Source organism: Aythya marila (assembly GCF_965140915.1).
Source record: "Aythya marila genome assembly, chromosome: 7".
Lineage (NCBI taxonomy): Eukaryota > Metazoa > Chordata > Aves > Anseriformes > Anatidae > Aythya > Aythya marila.
The window spans coordinates 33,351,015-33,368,634 of record NC_139048.1 but is presented as its reverse complement, the minus strand read 5'-3'; the positions used below and the strand labels follow the sequence as shown (position 1 = coordinate 33,368,634).

The following is a 17,620-nucleotide window of genomic DNA, read 5'->3' as shown; positions in this document are numbered from 1 at the left end:
CGTTAAAACATAACAAAGCTAATTTATATTTTACGACAACACACTTTGGGGCATGCTATTGTCTTTGAACTTTAGAGTACTGTTCATAAATACTGTATTTCCATAATTACAAGAAACCGATAACTTCTTAGTGAGAAATTTCAGTTAGTTTATGGAAACCAAGTCTGATTGTATAAACCGGCTAAAACCACTGACGACCATGAGACCTCAGGGTGATGTCTGAAGGTATTTGAAATGAGTGAACATAGATCCCTATAAATCAAAGACATCCATAAATGAACAGAAAAGGAAGGAAATCATTTGAGTTATTATACAAATAACCATCAACAGATCATTTCTAATTCAGATTCTGACAACAATTCTGTCACAACCTTACAAAAATCAGTTCTGTTTTACCAAGTAGAAGACACTGTTATTAACTGACACTTACTCATGTTGTGTGACGAGTCTGCTAAATCTGATGATTAAGTATTCACCTGTATCTACAAGGATTTTGAAGGTTAAAGAGCTAACATTTACAAAGATCACTGAAGATGAAAGGCAATGTGAAAGGGCTGTTCTTTATTCATCAATAACATCAATGAAATAAGAAACATTACTATAAGTTTTAAATTTATCTCAGAAATTATTAATCTCAGCAGAATTTGTGAATCCAAATTTGTTCTCATAGAGCTAATTAACCAAATTTCCCTCTCACTGACAGTGGGAATTGTATTTACTTTGCTGGGACTATACCAATCCATCAGGAAGGAAAATGTTATCCTATTTGCTATTCTAGAGAAATACTATACATATCTGCACTATCATAAATAGATTTCCTTTAGTCTAGATGGAAGTTTATCCTGTAGGCCTTTTAGAGCTGTGTTGCTTTTCTAAATGTTGTAAAGAGCTGTTTGTGTCCTCAGCATCCAGTTAAGGGACTCTGAGCTTCACAGATGGTCCACTTTTTCCAGTTGTTGGTCCTTGTCTTCCTTCTATATTTAAATGCTGGGTACAGTACTACTGCCACTTCTACTGCAGTCAACACCTTTATCATCTTCCTCACCAAACTAACAGGCGCCATCATTGAAAATGATTTCAACATCCAAGTACGGAAGCTCCAAAGATTTCTGTGGTAAAGAATCTTTGTCTTCTGCTCCCTTGGATTTCTGACACACCAGCTACTATTTTTCAGAAGGAAGAAGCTTTTACAACACAATTTTAAGTACATAGGAACAAGGATCTACAATTTAATCCTCTTGTTGTGGCCTGTTGTCCATTACAGACAATCTTGTCATGAAGACAAGAAGTTATCCAGTTTATAGGATCCCTGAACTGTAACTGCCAGACCATTTTGCCCCACTAGTGCATTCATTAGTGTCATGTAGGTTTTCAGTCCCTAACGGGACCTTGACCCATGGTGCCAATTAGGGTCTCTTGCCCATGACAAGAATATGAAGGACTAAATGTTTATTTTTAAAAGAGGTATCTGTCCTGAAGCTAGAGAAATACCTTGTTTGGGAAGAATATGCTTTCTACTGTGCTTCATGTCCAAATTCACTTCTGTAATGAACAATTTTGACAGACTCCTTTGGTGGAGTTCATGCCATTATAAATGCTGTATTGTGTTCAGCCCTTAAATTCATAGAGGAGTCTGATCAAAGAAGGAAACAGTGCCAGAAATTTGCCCTTTTTGACAGAAAACAAACAGGAAATATCATAATTCCCCAGGTACTAACACCCCTCTCTGAATTATAAATCTCTTGATTATAAAGGCACTGAGACTCATTTGTCCAGGCACTTGCCCTGATAAGTCTTTTTGATATTAAAAATGCCACTAGGATCCTTGGACATGAGAAGCAATTCACACGTATTTTTCTTTTCCCATCATTCATAATTTACAATACAGAGAGAACAAGTAAAATAATTTTCTCTTATATAGATAGACTCGTACACAAACTCAGTCTGGCTTTCTTTGTACTTAGAAAAGGTGAGCACCACCTTGCTTGTTTATAGACAATTAATCTGGTGCACAGTATTAATAATATGTATTTCTCCAGAAGGTCACTACATCATCCTTTTAAAAGCATGTCATACCCATGCCTTTGACACATACATAAAATTCAAGAGGTATTCATGCCATCTAAGTTTAGGTGTTTAACAAGTATCTGAATTAGAAGCTGACACTATAAAGTCACTGAAACCTCACAAGGGCAAATCAGAGAACCCAAGAACAATGACTCATCCCATGGAGTATCCATGGATGGCCAGGATGCCTATGCACCCAGTTCGGGGACTGTGATTCCACAGAATGGGGTGAGGAGTATCGTTGTAACTGGGGTCTCTTTTTGTCCCATCAAAACTGAAGCTTTTCCACTGAAATTTCTGTCTCAACATTTGATTTTCTTTATTTTAGATAATAAAACAATCTATTTAAGTGCATGACAGTTAATACAGGAGCTGTTAAACTTTGATAGAATAAGTATCCATCAGACTTTTCCAATAGCACACTGCTGTCAGGCACTGTACTACTCCATCAGAAATGCCCGTTTGGTTTACTGGCTCATGCTTGTAACAAGACTAGGGGCTTAGAAGAGCTAACACAGAAGTCCAGAAGGGAGGGAATGCCTCTGTAGGGATGTGAGCAGACAAACAGTTTACAAGGCATCTATCTGCCAGTTGCATTACCTGCTCCAGTGCATGCTCTTACCCTGAATTAAATGACAAAATGTACCTTGCATTCACTGCAGCCTGTTAGGGCATCAGGATTTGAGTGCATTACAGAAGAGAGGGGTTAGTAATTATTCACTCACATGCCCTAAGGTCTAATACCCTAAGGCCAATGTAAGCCCAGAAAGGTAGAAAGAAGTCCCATAGAAATTCAGTCCCAAGCAGTCAAACTCAAGAGAAAGATCAGGGTTGGCTTGCAGTTTCACAATTCAAACTAACAAATAAAAGATAAATCACAAGAGTGCCAGTGTAAACTCTCCCCTTGAGTTTGTGTGCATGTGTGTGTACGTACATGCTGTCAGCTGGGAGAAAGCTGGGAATGTTAGCTGCCTGAAGAGTTTCCTGATCATTGCTTGGTATCAAGATTTTTGTCCTGTTCATCCAAGATTCTTTTAACTCCACCAATGTGTATGAGTTTTTACACCCTAAGAAAGGGTGTAAAAAATTTATTTGCATGAATGATACATATTCATGTGCTTCCAGTGATCTGGCCTTTATAGTCTTTGCTACAGGAAGAGGGAACCAGAAAATGTAACATATTCCAGGGTATGTGCTCCATTAACTATGGGAACTCTGAGAACACAGGCTTTCTTGGTAAAAATAGTGCTTGTCTTTGATCTGCAGTGTAGAGTTTCTAGAATACTGAAGAAAGCATCTTGTTAGCCATAGTAGTGGAACTGTATCCAGGACTGGGCTTACAGTTGGCAACTCCCCTTCCTTTAGGGTAACAGTTTCCTGAGGTTTATGGTGAGTTAATTCAGCATCTATCGAACTGTGAGAGAAAAATTCTAACAGCTAAGCAAGACAGATACAAAAATCAGTAGCCCTAGGAAAGGAATCATTAGCAAGGTAACAAGCAGCAAAAGAAAGCTTAATGCTGGCTGGCTTTGAGACATGATTTCTTCTTCCCTCAACCTATGTGAATGCCCACAAATAAACAAGCATCCCTCAGACACTTGTGTGCTAATTCACGCTTGCTTGTGTCCTGTGACTTACCCTGGACTTCCTAATCACAGAAATGAATCCCAAGTTACTTGTAATGCTTGTGATACATACACTTACAATGTAGTAGTGGTACTGTGGGAACCTAGAGCATTGTGAAACAAGAACAAGATCCAACAAGCTCTGTAACATCATTTCTCGGTCACCACAATGAGCAATCAGGTGGTTAAACTGATGTAATGTGGATTATAAGGAAGGATGTTAGAGACAGGAGACTTAGAAAGAAACTGATCACGGGAATGGAGTAGTCTGGAAAATATGATGAACAGTCGGATACCATGTTTGAAAGCAAGACAGTACAAAACAAAATGGATGCTATAAAAATGGTGTAAATGACTTTCATGATGGATCAGGGTCAAATATCATTGGCGATGATAAAGCAGTATAATTTACAGACTTGGTGAGTGTACCTGGTCTATATGAGAGCTCACTGAGGTACAGATAATTTGATGGAGGAACAAGAGAAGAAAATGAGAACTGATTAAAGTATCAGTACATGGAAAGCTAAAACCTGCCCGGACGAATACAGATAGACCTGTCCAACTGCTTTTAAGATAACTCAGCCTTAATGTAATAAGCTCACATGTTAGAGGAAGGTGGTTCAGCCTATCGATCTATAAAGAAGTTTGAGTGAAATGTTACCCTTTTTCAGTATCATCAGTTGAATGCAGTGACACAGAAGAGATGAACAAAGATTGGTACTGTAGTACAAGGGCCTGTAGCTAGCTCAAACATTAGCTTGCAATCAAAGAGCACTACTACAATGATCAATACATTACTTTATTCTGACTATAATGCAGGTAAGATATAAGCATTTAAGAGATGTGTGTCATATATCTGCAAAGCGTTAAAGGTTTTGTTGACCTCCTTCCCATGCTTCCTTCTAAAGCTCTGTTTCTGTGTGAGTAATGATAGGTATGATACTCACTCATCTCTGTGAGGAGAGCACTTCTTATTCCCTCAAGTTTGGAGGTGTCTGCATTTTTCCAAACTGCTTGGCACATCACCCCTAGGTTAATTTTACTTATGAATCACATTGCGTAGCATACACAGCCGTCCTGGAAGTGTCATGAGGATTTAGTGTTCTAAAAACAGGCTCTGTGTCATAAGGTTTCCATGAATGCATTCTTTAACATACACATACAAAGCCTAAAAAGTGCACTTTAGTGCTGCTTTGTTTAAGAAGACTAGATCTGCAAATAATCACAGATTTTTGGACTCTTAAGTCACATAAGATTGATTAAACTTTTTTTTTTTTTTTTCTCCTGGCTGCCAAATGAAAACATTTATCTGTTTTAGTGCTCAAAGCCTAGAGAGCCAAACTTCTCTTAACATGCAACTCCAATCAAGTCAATGGATTAATACCTCGGATGCATTTGGCACAGTGGATGACGCTGCTTGTGCTTAATGTGAACCTGCCTTGTATGATGAAGCTATCATTACAATTCATGGCAGGAATGAAATGTCAGTGACAGAGAGTATTGCTACTGCAACCATGCCACGTATCTCAATGTCAGAACTCCCCTTGTAACTGACATTTCATTGGTACCACGTACAACATTTTGATGGTAAGAGTAAAATAAAATGTTAACAAGCAAGGAGTAATATGGCAATACCACAGATTTACCCAAAGCTTAATTCTACAAGAGAGTTTTTTCACCTGTAAGCATTGCAAAGAAATAGAATATATTTAGCACACTCTTTTCTTGGCTTAACATCAAAATAATTTAACAAAAATAGTGTTGAAAGAACACTGTGTAGAGAACTAAACCCAGGTTTAAAACAGAAGTTTATTCCTGAAATTTTAAGTCATTTATATTGCAAATTTTGGACTAGTCAAAGGTAAAAATAGCTGCAAAAAGAAAAAGCAATTCAATCCTGTTTCATCGTCTGTTTAAGTCTATTAAAGGAATATACTACTCATATACTACTGAAATAACTGGAAGAAATAGTTTACATGATGTGTGTAATTTTGCTTATAGGAATTTAGAATTAGCCTCACAAGGGGATGCAATACAGACATCTCAACACGAACGCAACAGGCTGGTTGGAAAGGCTGATCAGTAGGAACAGAGTTCATATATCTTATTGATAATTATATCACAACATTTTGTGTAATGGGTCTTGCTTTATTTGTCACCTGACTGAGGAACTGCATTTGAGTCGACACAAAATATAACGTTATTGTAGTACATAAGTCATTGTAATGTTCTGAAAGATACTGCTGAAAATGAGATCAAATTTGAGAACAAGGGTATTCTCTTCGATAGTTTTTCATATGTGCTTAACATGCTAAAACAAGACTACATTATAAGGAAGAAGCATGAGGTAAGTATATAAAAAGACATGAGTAAGTGACATGACTCAGCTCCCAAAGTATACAGTTGCCTACATGAATTACCCTCCTAAAAGACAACTTGTACATTCAAATACCCATATGTGCTTGCAGTCACACAACTGTGATGAATCACACAACTGTTTTCTCTCCTGAAAACGTGAACATTGCCAATTAGCACCTATTGCAAATCTTGAAAACGATGGAAGAAGAAACAGTGTTTTATGTAGAATTAATATATAGATCCCTTAGGATCACAGGAATCCTATATAATTTCCTGTTCTTGAACCTAAAAATGGCACTAATCAATTTCAAAGGATCTTTTCAATCAACCCAGCAGTGCACATTAGTATATTTCCCTTGGAACTACTAAAAAACATCACTGAACAGAAAAGCAAAGAAAACGTGCACTTCTGGGGAGCCAGTCAAAAAGCAAGCTGTACCTAACCATTAGTGGGGAAAATACCAGTCATTATGGGCAAAGTCTAAAATAAATGTAGCTGTTTCTTCTGTTTGAAGAGGTTTGCATTAGAGAATCTGAAAGTTCTTGACTGGACTATGAGAAAATGTGAATATAATGGTTCAGCCTGAATAAAGTAGTTTGGAAGATCATTATTTTTTAAAGGAAATGTACTTTGAATAGAAGTGGAAAACAACTCTTTCAGAATAAATACATGTATATCTGAGCAATTGATAGGATTATGTAATAACACAAATAAAAAGCAGGATTTGCAAATAAAATGTTAGCAAAGACCATACAATCTAATCTACTAGAAAATAATGGTAATGGTACTGTGATAGAGAAATCGTTTAAAAGACAGGTAGTTTATAAACAATTGTTTTAAGACCAGTGATTCTGCCTTTTGAAAACTATTACAAACTTTCTTTACATCTTCAGACGGGTGTAATAAAAAGGTGTGAAAAAAAATATCTGGCAAATGGTTAAACATTCTGGGGAAATATATTAATATTATATATATATACGTATATACTCGCTCTGTTCCTATACTCTTCCATAAATGTCTGGTTTTGGCCACGGTCAAAGCATGCTGGGCTAGGTGGACTTTAGTCTGAGCCAGAACAAACACCCAGTAAGTTCTTATTTATCTTGCTACATGTGCTATCTCACCTGGCATCCTAGGATATGTGCTGTTGTCATTGCTCCCTATTACTTCAAAAGGTGCTGTACACTGTATGGGTTTGGTGTTTACACTGTATTGTGAAGTTCTCCATAGAGAACAATGCCAATTTCTCTTTGGTAAAACCCTACAAGAGGGATGTGGATGTATTTTACTGCTGCAAATCTGTACTTCAGCTATGAAATGTCACAAAAGAGAACTGGGGCATTTTACATTCATTTGGCATTCTATATTAACATCATATTTACTACATGCCTGTCTACTTCAGTTGGAAATGTTAATTTCATTAAAATTGTTTTGTGAGACTTGTTTTCAATTACATTACAATGGAGACTTGTAGAAGAGGATAGCAAGGAGACAGACAGAAACCAAGACAGAAACCAATTCTACATCTCTAGCTACAAAGGGTTATCTTTCTAAAAGGGGAAATTGTGTTAAGCACTATGATTCATTTTACTGTGCAGGAGCTTCCCTCCATATTAGGCTGACCTGTATGGTTTCCAGGCTGTACACTCAAGTCAGTTGACTGTACAGCCAAAGATTACACTAACGTGCAACTTGAGGTAGACTGGGGAATACCCTGCCTACTTTAAGAAAGCCATGTTGGATGGCCAGGATTGATGGTGCACAAATAGTTCACAGTTCACTTCTTAGCTATGTAAAGAGCATTTAAGTTGCAGTTCTGTACTCCTTTATACCTCATTGTCCTTCTGAGAGTCCTTTTTGAATTTTACATCATTCTTCTATCAAATTCTGGTTTTCCATGGCTATTTTATTATATTGCCTTTTTTTTTTTCTTTTTTCTTTTTTTTTTCCCCCCAGGTGTATTCATTTGGTGTTTTTCTTCATGCTTGATTTGCATCATGAACTACTGTAAAAAGTTATGCTTCTGAGAGGTTAATGTAGTTGAATGGTTAAACAAATTTACTCATTAATGTTCTTCTAAATGATGTAAGATGGAAATATATCAAAGTATCTTATAGTATGAGCTAAGAAATAAGAATTACTACAATTTAATAATCAAAAGCATATCCTTAGCCTTTCCTCAATTAATTCTACTTGCTGTAACATACAACGGTAAGTACATTTCCCATTGCTTTGATAGCATTTGTATGCACCCAGAAGCTAACAGATACTTTTACCAGGTTACCATATCCAGATGGATGAAACAACTATTCATTTTTTAAAATCAATTAAATAAAAAAATGTTACCAGCATGATAGCCCCCATATACATACGCACAAAATGCATTAATCAACCATACTCGGGTAAGAAAGCAACAACGAACAGCAAACACAGTTTTTTTGTTCAAGTTTTGTATCCATTTATATATATGAGAAAAATTACAGTGAAGAAGGCAGCACTGCAGTTTGGCTTTTTAAATTTAGCTAGTTACCTAAAAATATAAGTATTTCTAAGTACTAACCCAAACTGGATTCCTATACATAGTACTACACCTTCTCTATAAAACCTACACTCTCCAATTAAATTTGAGTCTGGTACTGCAAACCCACCTGCTTTTTTCTTTCTGTTCTGTATTTTCCATATGAACAAGCAATAGCAGTCAGGACTGCTCTCCCCCCTACTAATAAATATGTTGAGCTGATGGTTGCTGTCATTAACACATCCTAAGGAGCTGTCTGTTCATTTACTTTTGTTTAGAGTCCTGTATTTTCTGCTAACACGGCCCTTCTGACCACTGAGAGAACTAAGAGTGCTTAGGAGCATCTTAGATGACAGTGTGAAGCCTCTAAAGGGCCCGAAACATTCTTGAATATGTAGCTGGGTTTGAAAGAGAAACAGCAATACCACGCAGAAAAAAATTCAAGGTCCAGCTTTCTCACTAGCCATTGCTCTGTAAGGAAGTGCCTCTACATTGTAATAGATCACTTCTCTTTCCTTATGATACGTTTATGCACTCTTGTTAAAAGAAGATTTTCTCAAATATATGACAAAACAAAGATTAACATCACAGTGTATTTTAATCACCTTCTGAATCAACATGAGCTTTGGAATCACAAGTTTGATGGAAATTTGTTTATTTAGTTTTTGTTTGTTTGTTTTTGCTACGCTTTAAGCCACAACACAGATCTGAATGTACCTCAAGAGAAATTCAGTGCTAGACCAATAGTGTTTCAAACTCATAGCTCCCTTTTCTTCCACTCTACTATTGAAATCTGTGTAGCAAGAAATGTATGTGCTAGTTGCTTATATAAACTAGTCAATAAGTTTTAAATACTGCAAAGAAAGGAATTCTATTTGCCATACTTGAATACTGTGAAAACCATAAATATTTTTATTCATATGATCGATGATTCAACTTGTCTGCAATATTCTGTTGGAACCTTCAGGCTAAAAACCACCCATTTTATCATCAGAAAGATTTCCAACATTGTCATTCTAGTTGTCAAGTTGCTTGCACTGACAAACCATATTTTTTACCTTGCAGGTGGTACTGTGAAGGGAAGGAGCTTGAAAACTCACCAGACATTCAAATTATCCAGACAGGTGATCGACACTCGTTGGTTATTGTTGAAGCTTTTGAGGAGGATACAGGCCGTTACTCGTGCTTTGCTTCAAACATCTATGGAACAGACTCCACCTCTGCGGAGATTTACATAGAAGGTAATGTTAGAATTGTTGCAGAAATTGGTGGCTGAAACTAGCAACACAGGATTAAGATGTAATTATATATTGTGTATGTTACCTACTTATTAGATTTGTCACAAAAAACATGTAGCAGGAAGTCAACTGTTTCAGTCACTACTAACAATTTTATTATTTCTCTGTAAAATACCTTCACAGAAGTGACTGCTTTTTATGTATCATTTTAATGTGTTGCTTCCCATAGATTTTATCTGATTGCAAGATCAAAGTTGAAAAATACTGAAATTCTGATGCCACCTATATTTTTTGCCTGTGGTTACTCTACATAAATAAAAGAAACCTCAACTTTCTGTCTAATTCTTATTAGACCCTTTTCCCTAGAGTCTTTAGTATAGATGGAATGTCTTGTCAAAGCTGGTCTTTTTCCACCAGAGAAATTTAAAAGTAGCTTGATCTTAACCAATTATTGGGACTTCATAACTGAAATGAATAGGTACATCAGCAATTTGATGTTTTACTTGCAGAATAGATGCTGTAAATAAAACAAAATACATACCTGCAGATTTAAGTCTATTTTCTTTCTCCTTATTCTACCTAATATATCCTACTTGGCTTAAGAGAGGTTTATATATCATATTTTTTAACACTGATTTTGGTAAGGTTTTAGATTGCATTCATCATTGTGTTAACAGGATTATAATTTTAATATAAACACAGAATCTTTTTTACTCCTTTTGTCTTTTTTAATTTCTCAGGCAGGGAAATATCACACTATGCGTAACATCACTGACAACAGTGTGACCATTCATAAATTAAAGCACCTACCGCACTTCATACAAGGGTACTTCTGCTCTACTGTTATACTTCTTTCACATCTCTAATCTGACAGTGAAAGGACGAATCCTTTTTTAGTATCAGCACTGCCCCTGGCATTAATGGGAGATGTCTGTGCTTGGCAGGGCTTTACAAGTTCTTGAGACTGGGGCCAAGGCCTGCTTTTACCTAACTCAGACGATGTTGGATGGAAGCCATGGCTTGTGGAGATGCTCACTGGCAGAAACTACAGAGAAAATGCAAATTCCAAAAGCAGTGAAGGCTGAATCAGAAGTGTAAAATGTCTCAGGAAGACAGCTGTTAGTAAACCGAGCTGATGTCTTCTCCAAACTGTGTTACGAGGCACTAGTTTATGAATAATAGCTATGATTCCAGGTGTCTCTCTCCTTTTATCCTCCCTTTTTAAAAATGTTATTATCAGGTATCTGAGAAAAGAAGCTCTTATCTGATCCACAACAGCAATTAAATATTAAATCATACTAGTGGCATTTTAAAGAGAACCCGAGGAGTGCTCAGGTATGCATTCACTCATGGATGCTGTTTTCCTCATTTCAATTGCACATCATCCTAAATCTGCCTTATGTCAAGAGCAGTTCTGTGTCTTACACAGTCTGTAATGAACAGGAGGGTTCACTTCCATTGCAATGTGATCTTTTGTTTTGGCAATATCCTTATACAGCATCCTTCCAATGCTCTAGAGGAAATCTTAATAAAGATGATAAATATGATTCTTAGATAAAATTCTCCAAAAAACACTTCACTTTTTTTTTTTTTTTTTTTTTTTTTTTCTTTTTGGGTTTTCATAGGAGTCTCTTCTTCTGACTCTGAAGGTGAAACCATCAAAGACGAAATGGATCAGTAAGTTTAAAATGCTTTATCTTCCTTTTTTCTTATAGCTAAAGAAGCCACAAGTGTAGACATTTCAATTTATATATAATGGAATTTATTAATTCCATTAATATTTTGCAGCTTGCAAAATGTTGGCTTTTGTTTGGGGTTTGTTTGGATTTTTGGGTTGTTGGTGTTTTGTTTGTTTTACAAATAATATGGAACAACAAACTTTAGCTTAAGCACTGAAACTATTATTAAATATAAACATACGAAGAAATATTCTACATTAAAATCCTAAATAAATCTACTAAAACATGCTATTTGACTACATACAAGTTAAATGGTCAGTTAAGTGTCTGACTTGGAAAAACTGTAGTAAAATTTATCTCAAGAAAATCCAGTATGTCATAAAGTCTTTGACAGAAGACAGCTATACACAGATTATTCAGACTTCAGACATGAAAGTTAATACATAGGAATTTCAGTAAACTGAATTGATGGGCATAAGTCACTGTTTTGTTTGAGCTCCTTTGCATGCATTAATTCAATCCCAAATGCAGCCAGTGCTTTATAAAGTGTAAATTTGAATTAGATAGATAGACTTATGCACACTTTCCCCATTTTTCCCCATTATGCAGTTTTTTCTCCATTATTTATTAGTGAGGGTTATAATCATGACAAATTTCATTTTCTTTTAAGAGACGAATACCATTTTTTTTATACAATACCGTGGACCATCGTATTTTTACTATCCTGTGAGCTCCAATTTGCACACAAACACAAGGAACAGTACAAGAGAAACTAACATTGTCCTCTCATGCTGCTCACAGCTGATAGCAACACCTTTCAAGCCACAACAGGGTTAACCCAGGCCATTTTATTGCATTTGGTATAATTGAACTAGATAAGAGAGCTTACAGTGGCAAGATATGCAGGCTGATTCTTACAAATCAAAGTTTACTTGGTAGTACATATCAGGTTAAACTAATTAGAATCCAATCCCAGAAGTGAGGCTAGGTTTGGCACGTAGCTGTGACAGACGTAACTAAAGGACACACGTATAGCTCTAGCTTCCAGTTAAGAGAACTTCTTTTTGGTTAATATTTCACAGCAATGCAAAGCCAGCTGACACCTCCCTGAAGGCAGCATCTCCTGCTACTAGAGCTGCAACCAAGCACCAAGAAACCTCCAATGCACCCTCAGCTATGGTTCAGCCTGTGTCTGTACCTGTCCAGCCTGTGTCTACGCCAGTTACTCAGGTAGTGGGGATGATGTGTTATATTTCAAGAATGAAAAGAAAACATTTAAAATGGGTTCTTCTACAGCTTTTGACTCAGAATCCCAACATTTTCTAGTTTTTACATTGCTGTTGTACTTCAACTCTGAACCTTACAGCCACACAGTAATGGCATACGCAGAAGAGATGTCCTGCCTGCCAGCTAACCTTTAGCACCTGGCAGAGGGAAGGGAAGCTTTCATCCCCGGGTTACAGGCATCTCTGCGGCAATGAGCAGAAGGAGCAGCTGCCGCTAGCTTGGCCAGCGGCAGGAGTCTGTGCGCTCCAGCAGGTCAGACGCTGCATGCCATGAAGGGCACTTGGATGCGTAAGTCAACTCACTGGCGTCTTACATTGCAGACTGACTCGCTCACTTCCATAGTGGCAGCCTATACCTTTCTCCTCGCCCTCTCCTACAGAACCTGCTTCAGATAATTATCTTTTAATGAGAGTTACTTCCAGCTAAATCATTGCACGGCTCTGTTTACTTTATATGTAGTTATGTTTATTTACCATACTATCCTTTTAGTATCCATACTAAAGGATTGCTAATTAATGTTAGCATGCATTTATAGATCTGTTTGTTGCAAAGTATCAGAATAATCATAACTGTGAATTCTTTCTTATTAGGAAAGAATAGCAACATTTACATAAAAATAAAGCTAAAAAGTTGAATTCCCTTTACACTGCCTTTACAATGTTTAACACTAGGGTGGTAACCAGTAAACAGATACTGAATAGATGAAGTAATGCAGGTTTACTTTTGACTGCGAAGAGAAAAGAACTAAGCCTTTGTAATACTTTTTGACAGAGGTTGCCTAAGTCAAATCTGACAGCTATCTCAGAAGCTTATTACCACTTTCAAGCTTCTTGACTTCTCAGACAACATCTATAGAATTTGTCTGTGTTCTCCTGAGATACCAAATCCCTAGTTCTGATGTTCTGGGGCAACTTCTATTTTGGCTAAAGAGAAAAACTCTATTAACCAAGCTATATAAGGAAGTTTTCCAGTAATCAGCAATGGAGCAACGTTTATTCACTGCACTTAATATTTTGCTCTAGACTTCACCAACCAAAATCTCTTTTGTGTCATTCCATGAGCATAAAGCACGTTTTACACTCACTCAGATGATCATGCAGTGATTTGCCTTGCAATCTGACACAAAGCTAGGTATCCATGTCTGTTCAGAACCTATACTTTCTTTGCGTCTAGTATACAGCACCCAAATGATTCTTTAGCCTATAGTTCTGTAATAGCAATGCTTTTTAAACCCAGTATATTTTTCACTCTTCAGTCCCAGATATTATTTAATCTAGAGTAAAATTTTTACAGGAAGCTCTCTCCATTTAACAGCCAAGAATGGGGGTGCCTGAGCCTTTCAATTTTCAAAGTATTTAATTAGCATGTAAGGGATGTACCATGTTTCTCCTGTATGTGGAAAAACAGCCTATATTCACTTAAACACCATGTGATGTTTTGCAACCCACAGGCTCAAAGCCCCACTAACTATTTGCAAGGATTGGATGGAAGACCTATAGTTGCTGCTCCTGTATTTACAAAGGTAACTTGTTTCATGACGTATTTCATAAGAAAAGAGGCCAATTAATTGTTTGGAGAGATAATTAAAACTTTCTAGCTATGAAAGGGAAAAAAATGCCTTTCTTAAGGCATTCAAGGACTCGAATGACTGTATGAAATCTTTCTGAAATCAATATTACTTCCAGATCAATAAAACATTTACTGATTGTGTTTATACATTTTCTCTATTAGATGTTACAGGACATCTCAGCTTCTGAGGGGCAGCTTGTAGTATTTGAATGTCGGGTGAAAGGAGCTCCGTCCCCAAAGGTTGAATGGTACAGAGAAGGAACACTGATAGAAGATTCTCCAGATTTTCGGATATTACAGAAAAGTAAGTTTCTTGTGTGGAAATGTTGCAAATATAAAATATAGGCAAGCAACAAAACTGCTAATATAGCAGTTTTAAGTATATAACACTTTAAGTTTCTTATTAGAATGGTAAGAACTATATAAGCCTTATTTACAGCAATAAATCTGGATCACAGAAGCCAAAACTGGAGATGAATTGAACAGCATACTCAGAGGTAGTATGTGTCTGAGATTCCCCAGACTGTTGTATTGTTTTGCCTTCTGCTTTGATCCCATTGTCACTGCAATGTCCTTTTCTTAGTCTTACTTCTGCTGATTGTTTTTCTTTCTGCACCATTTATGTAGAGTTCCATCGCCTGTAAAGTGCCCCATCTTTTACTTAAGTGACTGTGCTTATGGTTATAGTAGTGCTTATGGACAGTGATGGCTTACCTCTCCACAAAAGTAACTGGATTTATACATGTTACATTATAGCATGACTCTTGCACGCTCACATATACATCTGTGTGCACATGATACATGATGGGTTGAAAACATACTTTTACTTCCCTTTTCTAATGCAGTTGAAATGTCTGTGGTTTTCATGCCACTGGACAGCTAAAACTGCTAAAACTCAACAGATATTCCTTAAATATCACACTAAATCAAACCTGAATGAAAGATATTTTTTATCATAACTTGATTTCATGTGTGGAATAGTTTCAGAAATCGTCTTAAATACACACTGAAGTAATATTAAGATTGCAGAAAACTCCTTGAATAATTTATTTCCTATTCGTAAGTGGTCAAAGGTGTCCATAATGTTCAGTGGATTTGACATACCATTGAGCACAGTGCTTGGCTGTCTCCACTACCCTTTAAACAGAAAACTGCATCAAAGGGAATATCCTATCATATAGAGAAGATTAAGCTTTATAGTAAGTGTTCAAGAAAAAAAAAAAAAAAAAAAAAGCAAAAGTAAACATATTCCATCTGCTAATTCTGCTTTTCTTTCCTTTAGAACCACGATCTATGGCTGAACCAGGTGAGGATCATCAAAAAGTTCATCTTTTTTTTTTTTTTTTTTTTTTTGTTTATACAAATACGGTGGTTTAACCTCAAAATATATCAACTATTTAAACTCCACAGTTTAATTAAGGCAATTTTTAATTTCCCCATGTTCTATAGTTATAAGTGAGAGGCATTTCTAGAATGGTCGAATGTTCCATAAACACGTAACTTAAATGAATTTTATCACTTCAAGAAAATAATGTTTCCATTCTGCTTTGTCCCAGTTCTAACTCAGGATCTGTCCACTTTTTACAAAGCTGAAGATTAACAAAATTAACACATGAGGGTTCCCTATATCTGAAGATCAGAAGTACACCAGATGATGCAGGACTGAACTATTTTTATCTAGTTCACCAGTTAGGGAACATTGCATCAGATGTTTAGCCATGTCAGCCATTCCCTTTGCTCCCTACCAGTGTAATATGAGAGTATCACATCAGGTGTTCCACCCCTGATATCAGCAAATCCTATAAAAGTGGCTGGATTTGTTAATTTCAAGTCAGAGGAGAATGCAGGCTACTCTGATTGATTGGAGCAAAGGAACCTCATCGATTTTGATTACTTCTCCATGTGACCATCACCCTCTCCGTTATGCTCTTCGCTATCAAAAAATAAAGCAGCCCCTCTTTAGACAGAAAATAACCAAAGGAGTATCAATTCTTATGAAATATAGACTTCTGTAACTTTTGTCCTTTTCATATTAAAAGCGTTTTACCCCAAAAAGTATCTTGAAAGAGATTCTTCCAAAATCTATAGGATTTCCCCCCTCTCTGCAATGTCTGTCCCTTAGACTTAGGAATGAATAAGCGGAGCTTCTACCAGAACCCACCGATGCCATTCCTTTAGTGTCCAGTGGCATCACTGCTGAGTAATGTGAAGCAGTTTTCAGAGGGTAATCAGTCGGGTGCAGTTGTCACTGCCTCATCACCTGCTGCTCATTCAGAAGGAATCTGGATTTCCACGCATGCAGTGGTTGGCAAATCCAAGTACTATAAACTAGATACTCTAATGCCTTAAACTAGTTCTATAATCCTACTACTATAATAAACTATGATTCTCCTATGGTTGTTAGCAAATAATCTCTGTTGCTGCTAGATTCTCCACAGTGATGACATGAAACAATTGCATTTAAATGTTGTATGGTCTTCTATAAGAGCTATCATAAAATATTAATCCAGTGATTTTTTTTAAGAAAGTTTCTTGCAAAATGGTAGCAAAACAGTCACTGGCTATTAACTGAAGAAACGCTATCAGCCTATGTTTCAGTACCCTTTAGATGTTACCCACCCTCCCCATTCCATATACCTGACCAAAAAAAGTTGTGAAATCCTACCACCACGGTTATTATCAGCTGGTACTGCTGCCTGGACATCAGACACAGACTGGGGATCAATGTCATAACCCCAGACTGACTTTTCAAGACAGAATTTCATTTCTGTTGCTACAGTTTTGCACTAACATTTTTTCATGCCCACATGAGTCTTCTTTGCAAAGAGAAAAGGCAACTTCCTGTAAGCACAATTAGCATGATCCCATCTATCTGGTGATCTGTAGTAGTATTTTTGAAAAATGCTGGCCTAAAAGTATATATTTTGCATTTCTTCACCTCACAGTGTCTCTACTTGAATTATTCCCAGTTAATTATAACTAACCTTTCAATCTGCAAAGAGATAAATATATATATATTAGTGATTTGTGTGTACAGAGTGCATTTTAGTTCTCCTCCAGATTCAATATTAAGTTCTTCATAAAGAAAGTCTGTACTTCATGTGATTGGGAGGACATTCTCTAATGTTTTCCAAACACTGCTGCCACCTGTTCTTCACTTTTGTTGGGCATGCTGGAGCACAGAGGGTACCAGTTGCTGCACACAATGCTGATAACAGCTGCTGCACACAAAGGCTGCCAAAATTGATAATACAGATGAAAATAAAATCAAACTGAGC

At 36.6% G+C, this 17,620-nt stretch overlaps 1 protein-coding gene across 4 annotated transcripts in view; it reads left to right on the top strand.

Annotated features, from left to right (window-relative positions):
* The window catches only part of MYPN (myopalladin), a 73,130-nt gene that overhangs the window by 26,394 nt on the left and 29,116 nt on the right, over window positions 1-17,620 (top strand). For all 4 annotated transcript variants that reach the window (XM_082764972.1, XM_082764975.1, XM_082764974.1 and 1 more), the window contains 6 exons: window positions 9,635-9,810; window positions 11,433-11,484; window positions 12,569-12,716; window positions 14,224-14,295; window positions 14,505-14,646; window positions 15,625-15,648. In XM_082764972.1, the coding sequence (XP_082621098.1) occupies window positions 9,635-9,810; window positions 11,433-11,484; window positions 12,569-12,716; window positions 14,224-14,295; window positions 14,505-14,646; window positions 15,625-15,648 (614 nt within the window). The remainder of the gene's footprint in view (window positions 1-9,634; window positions 9,811-11,432; window positions 11,485-12,568; window positions 12,717-14,223; window positions 14,296-14,504; window positions 14,647-15,624; window positions 15,649-17,620) is intronic.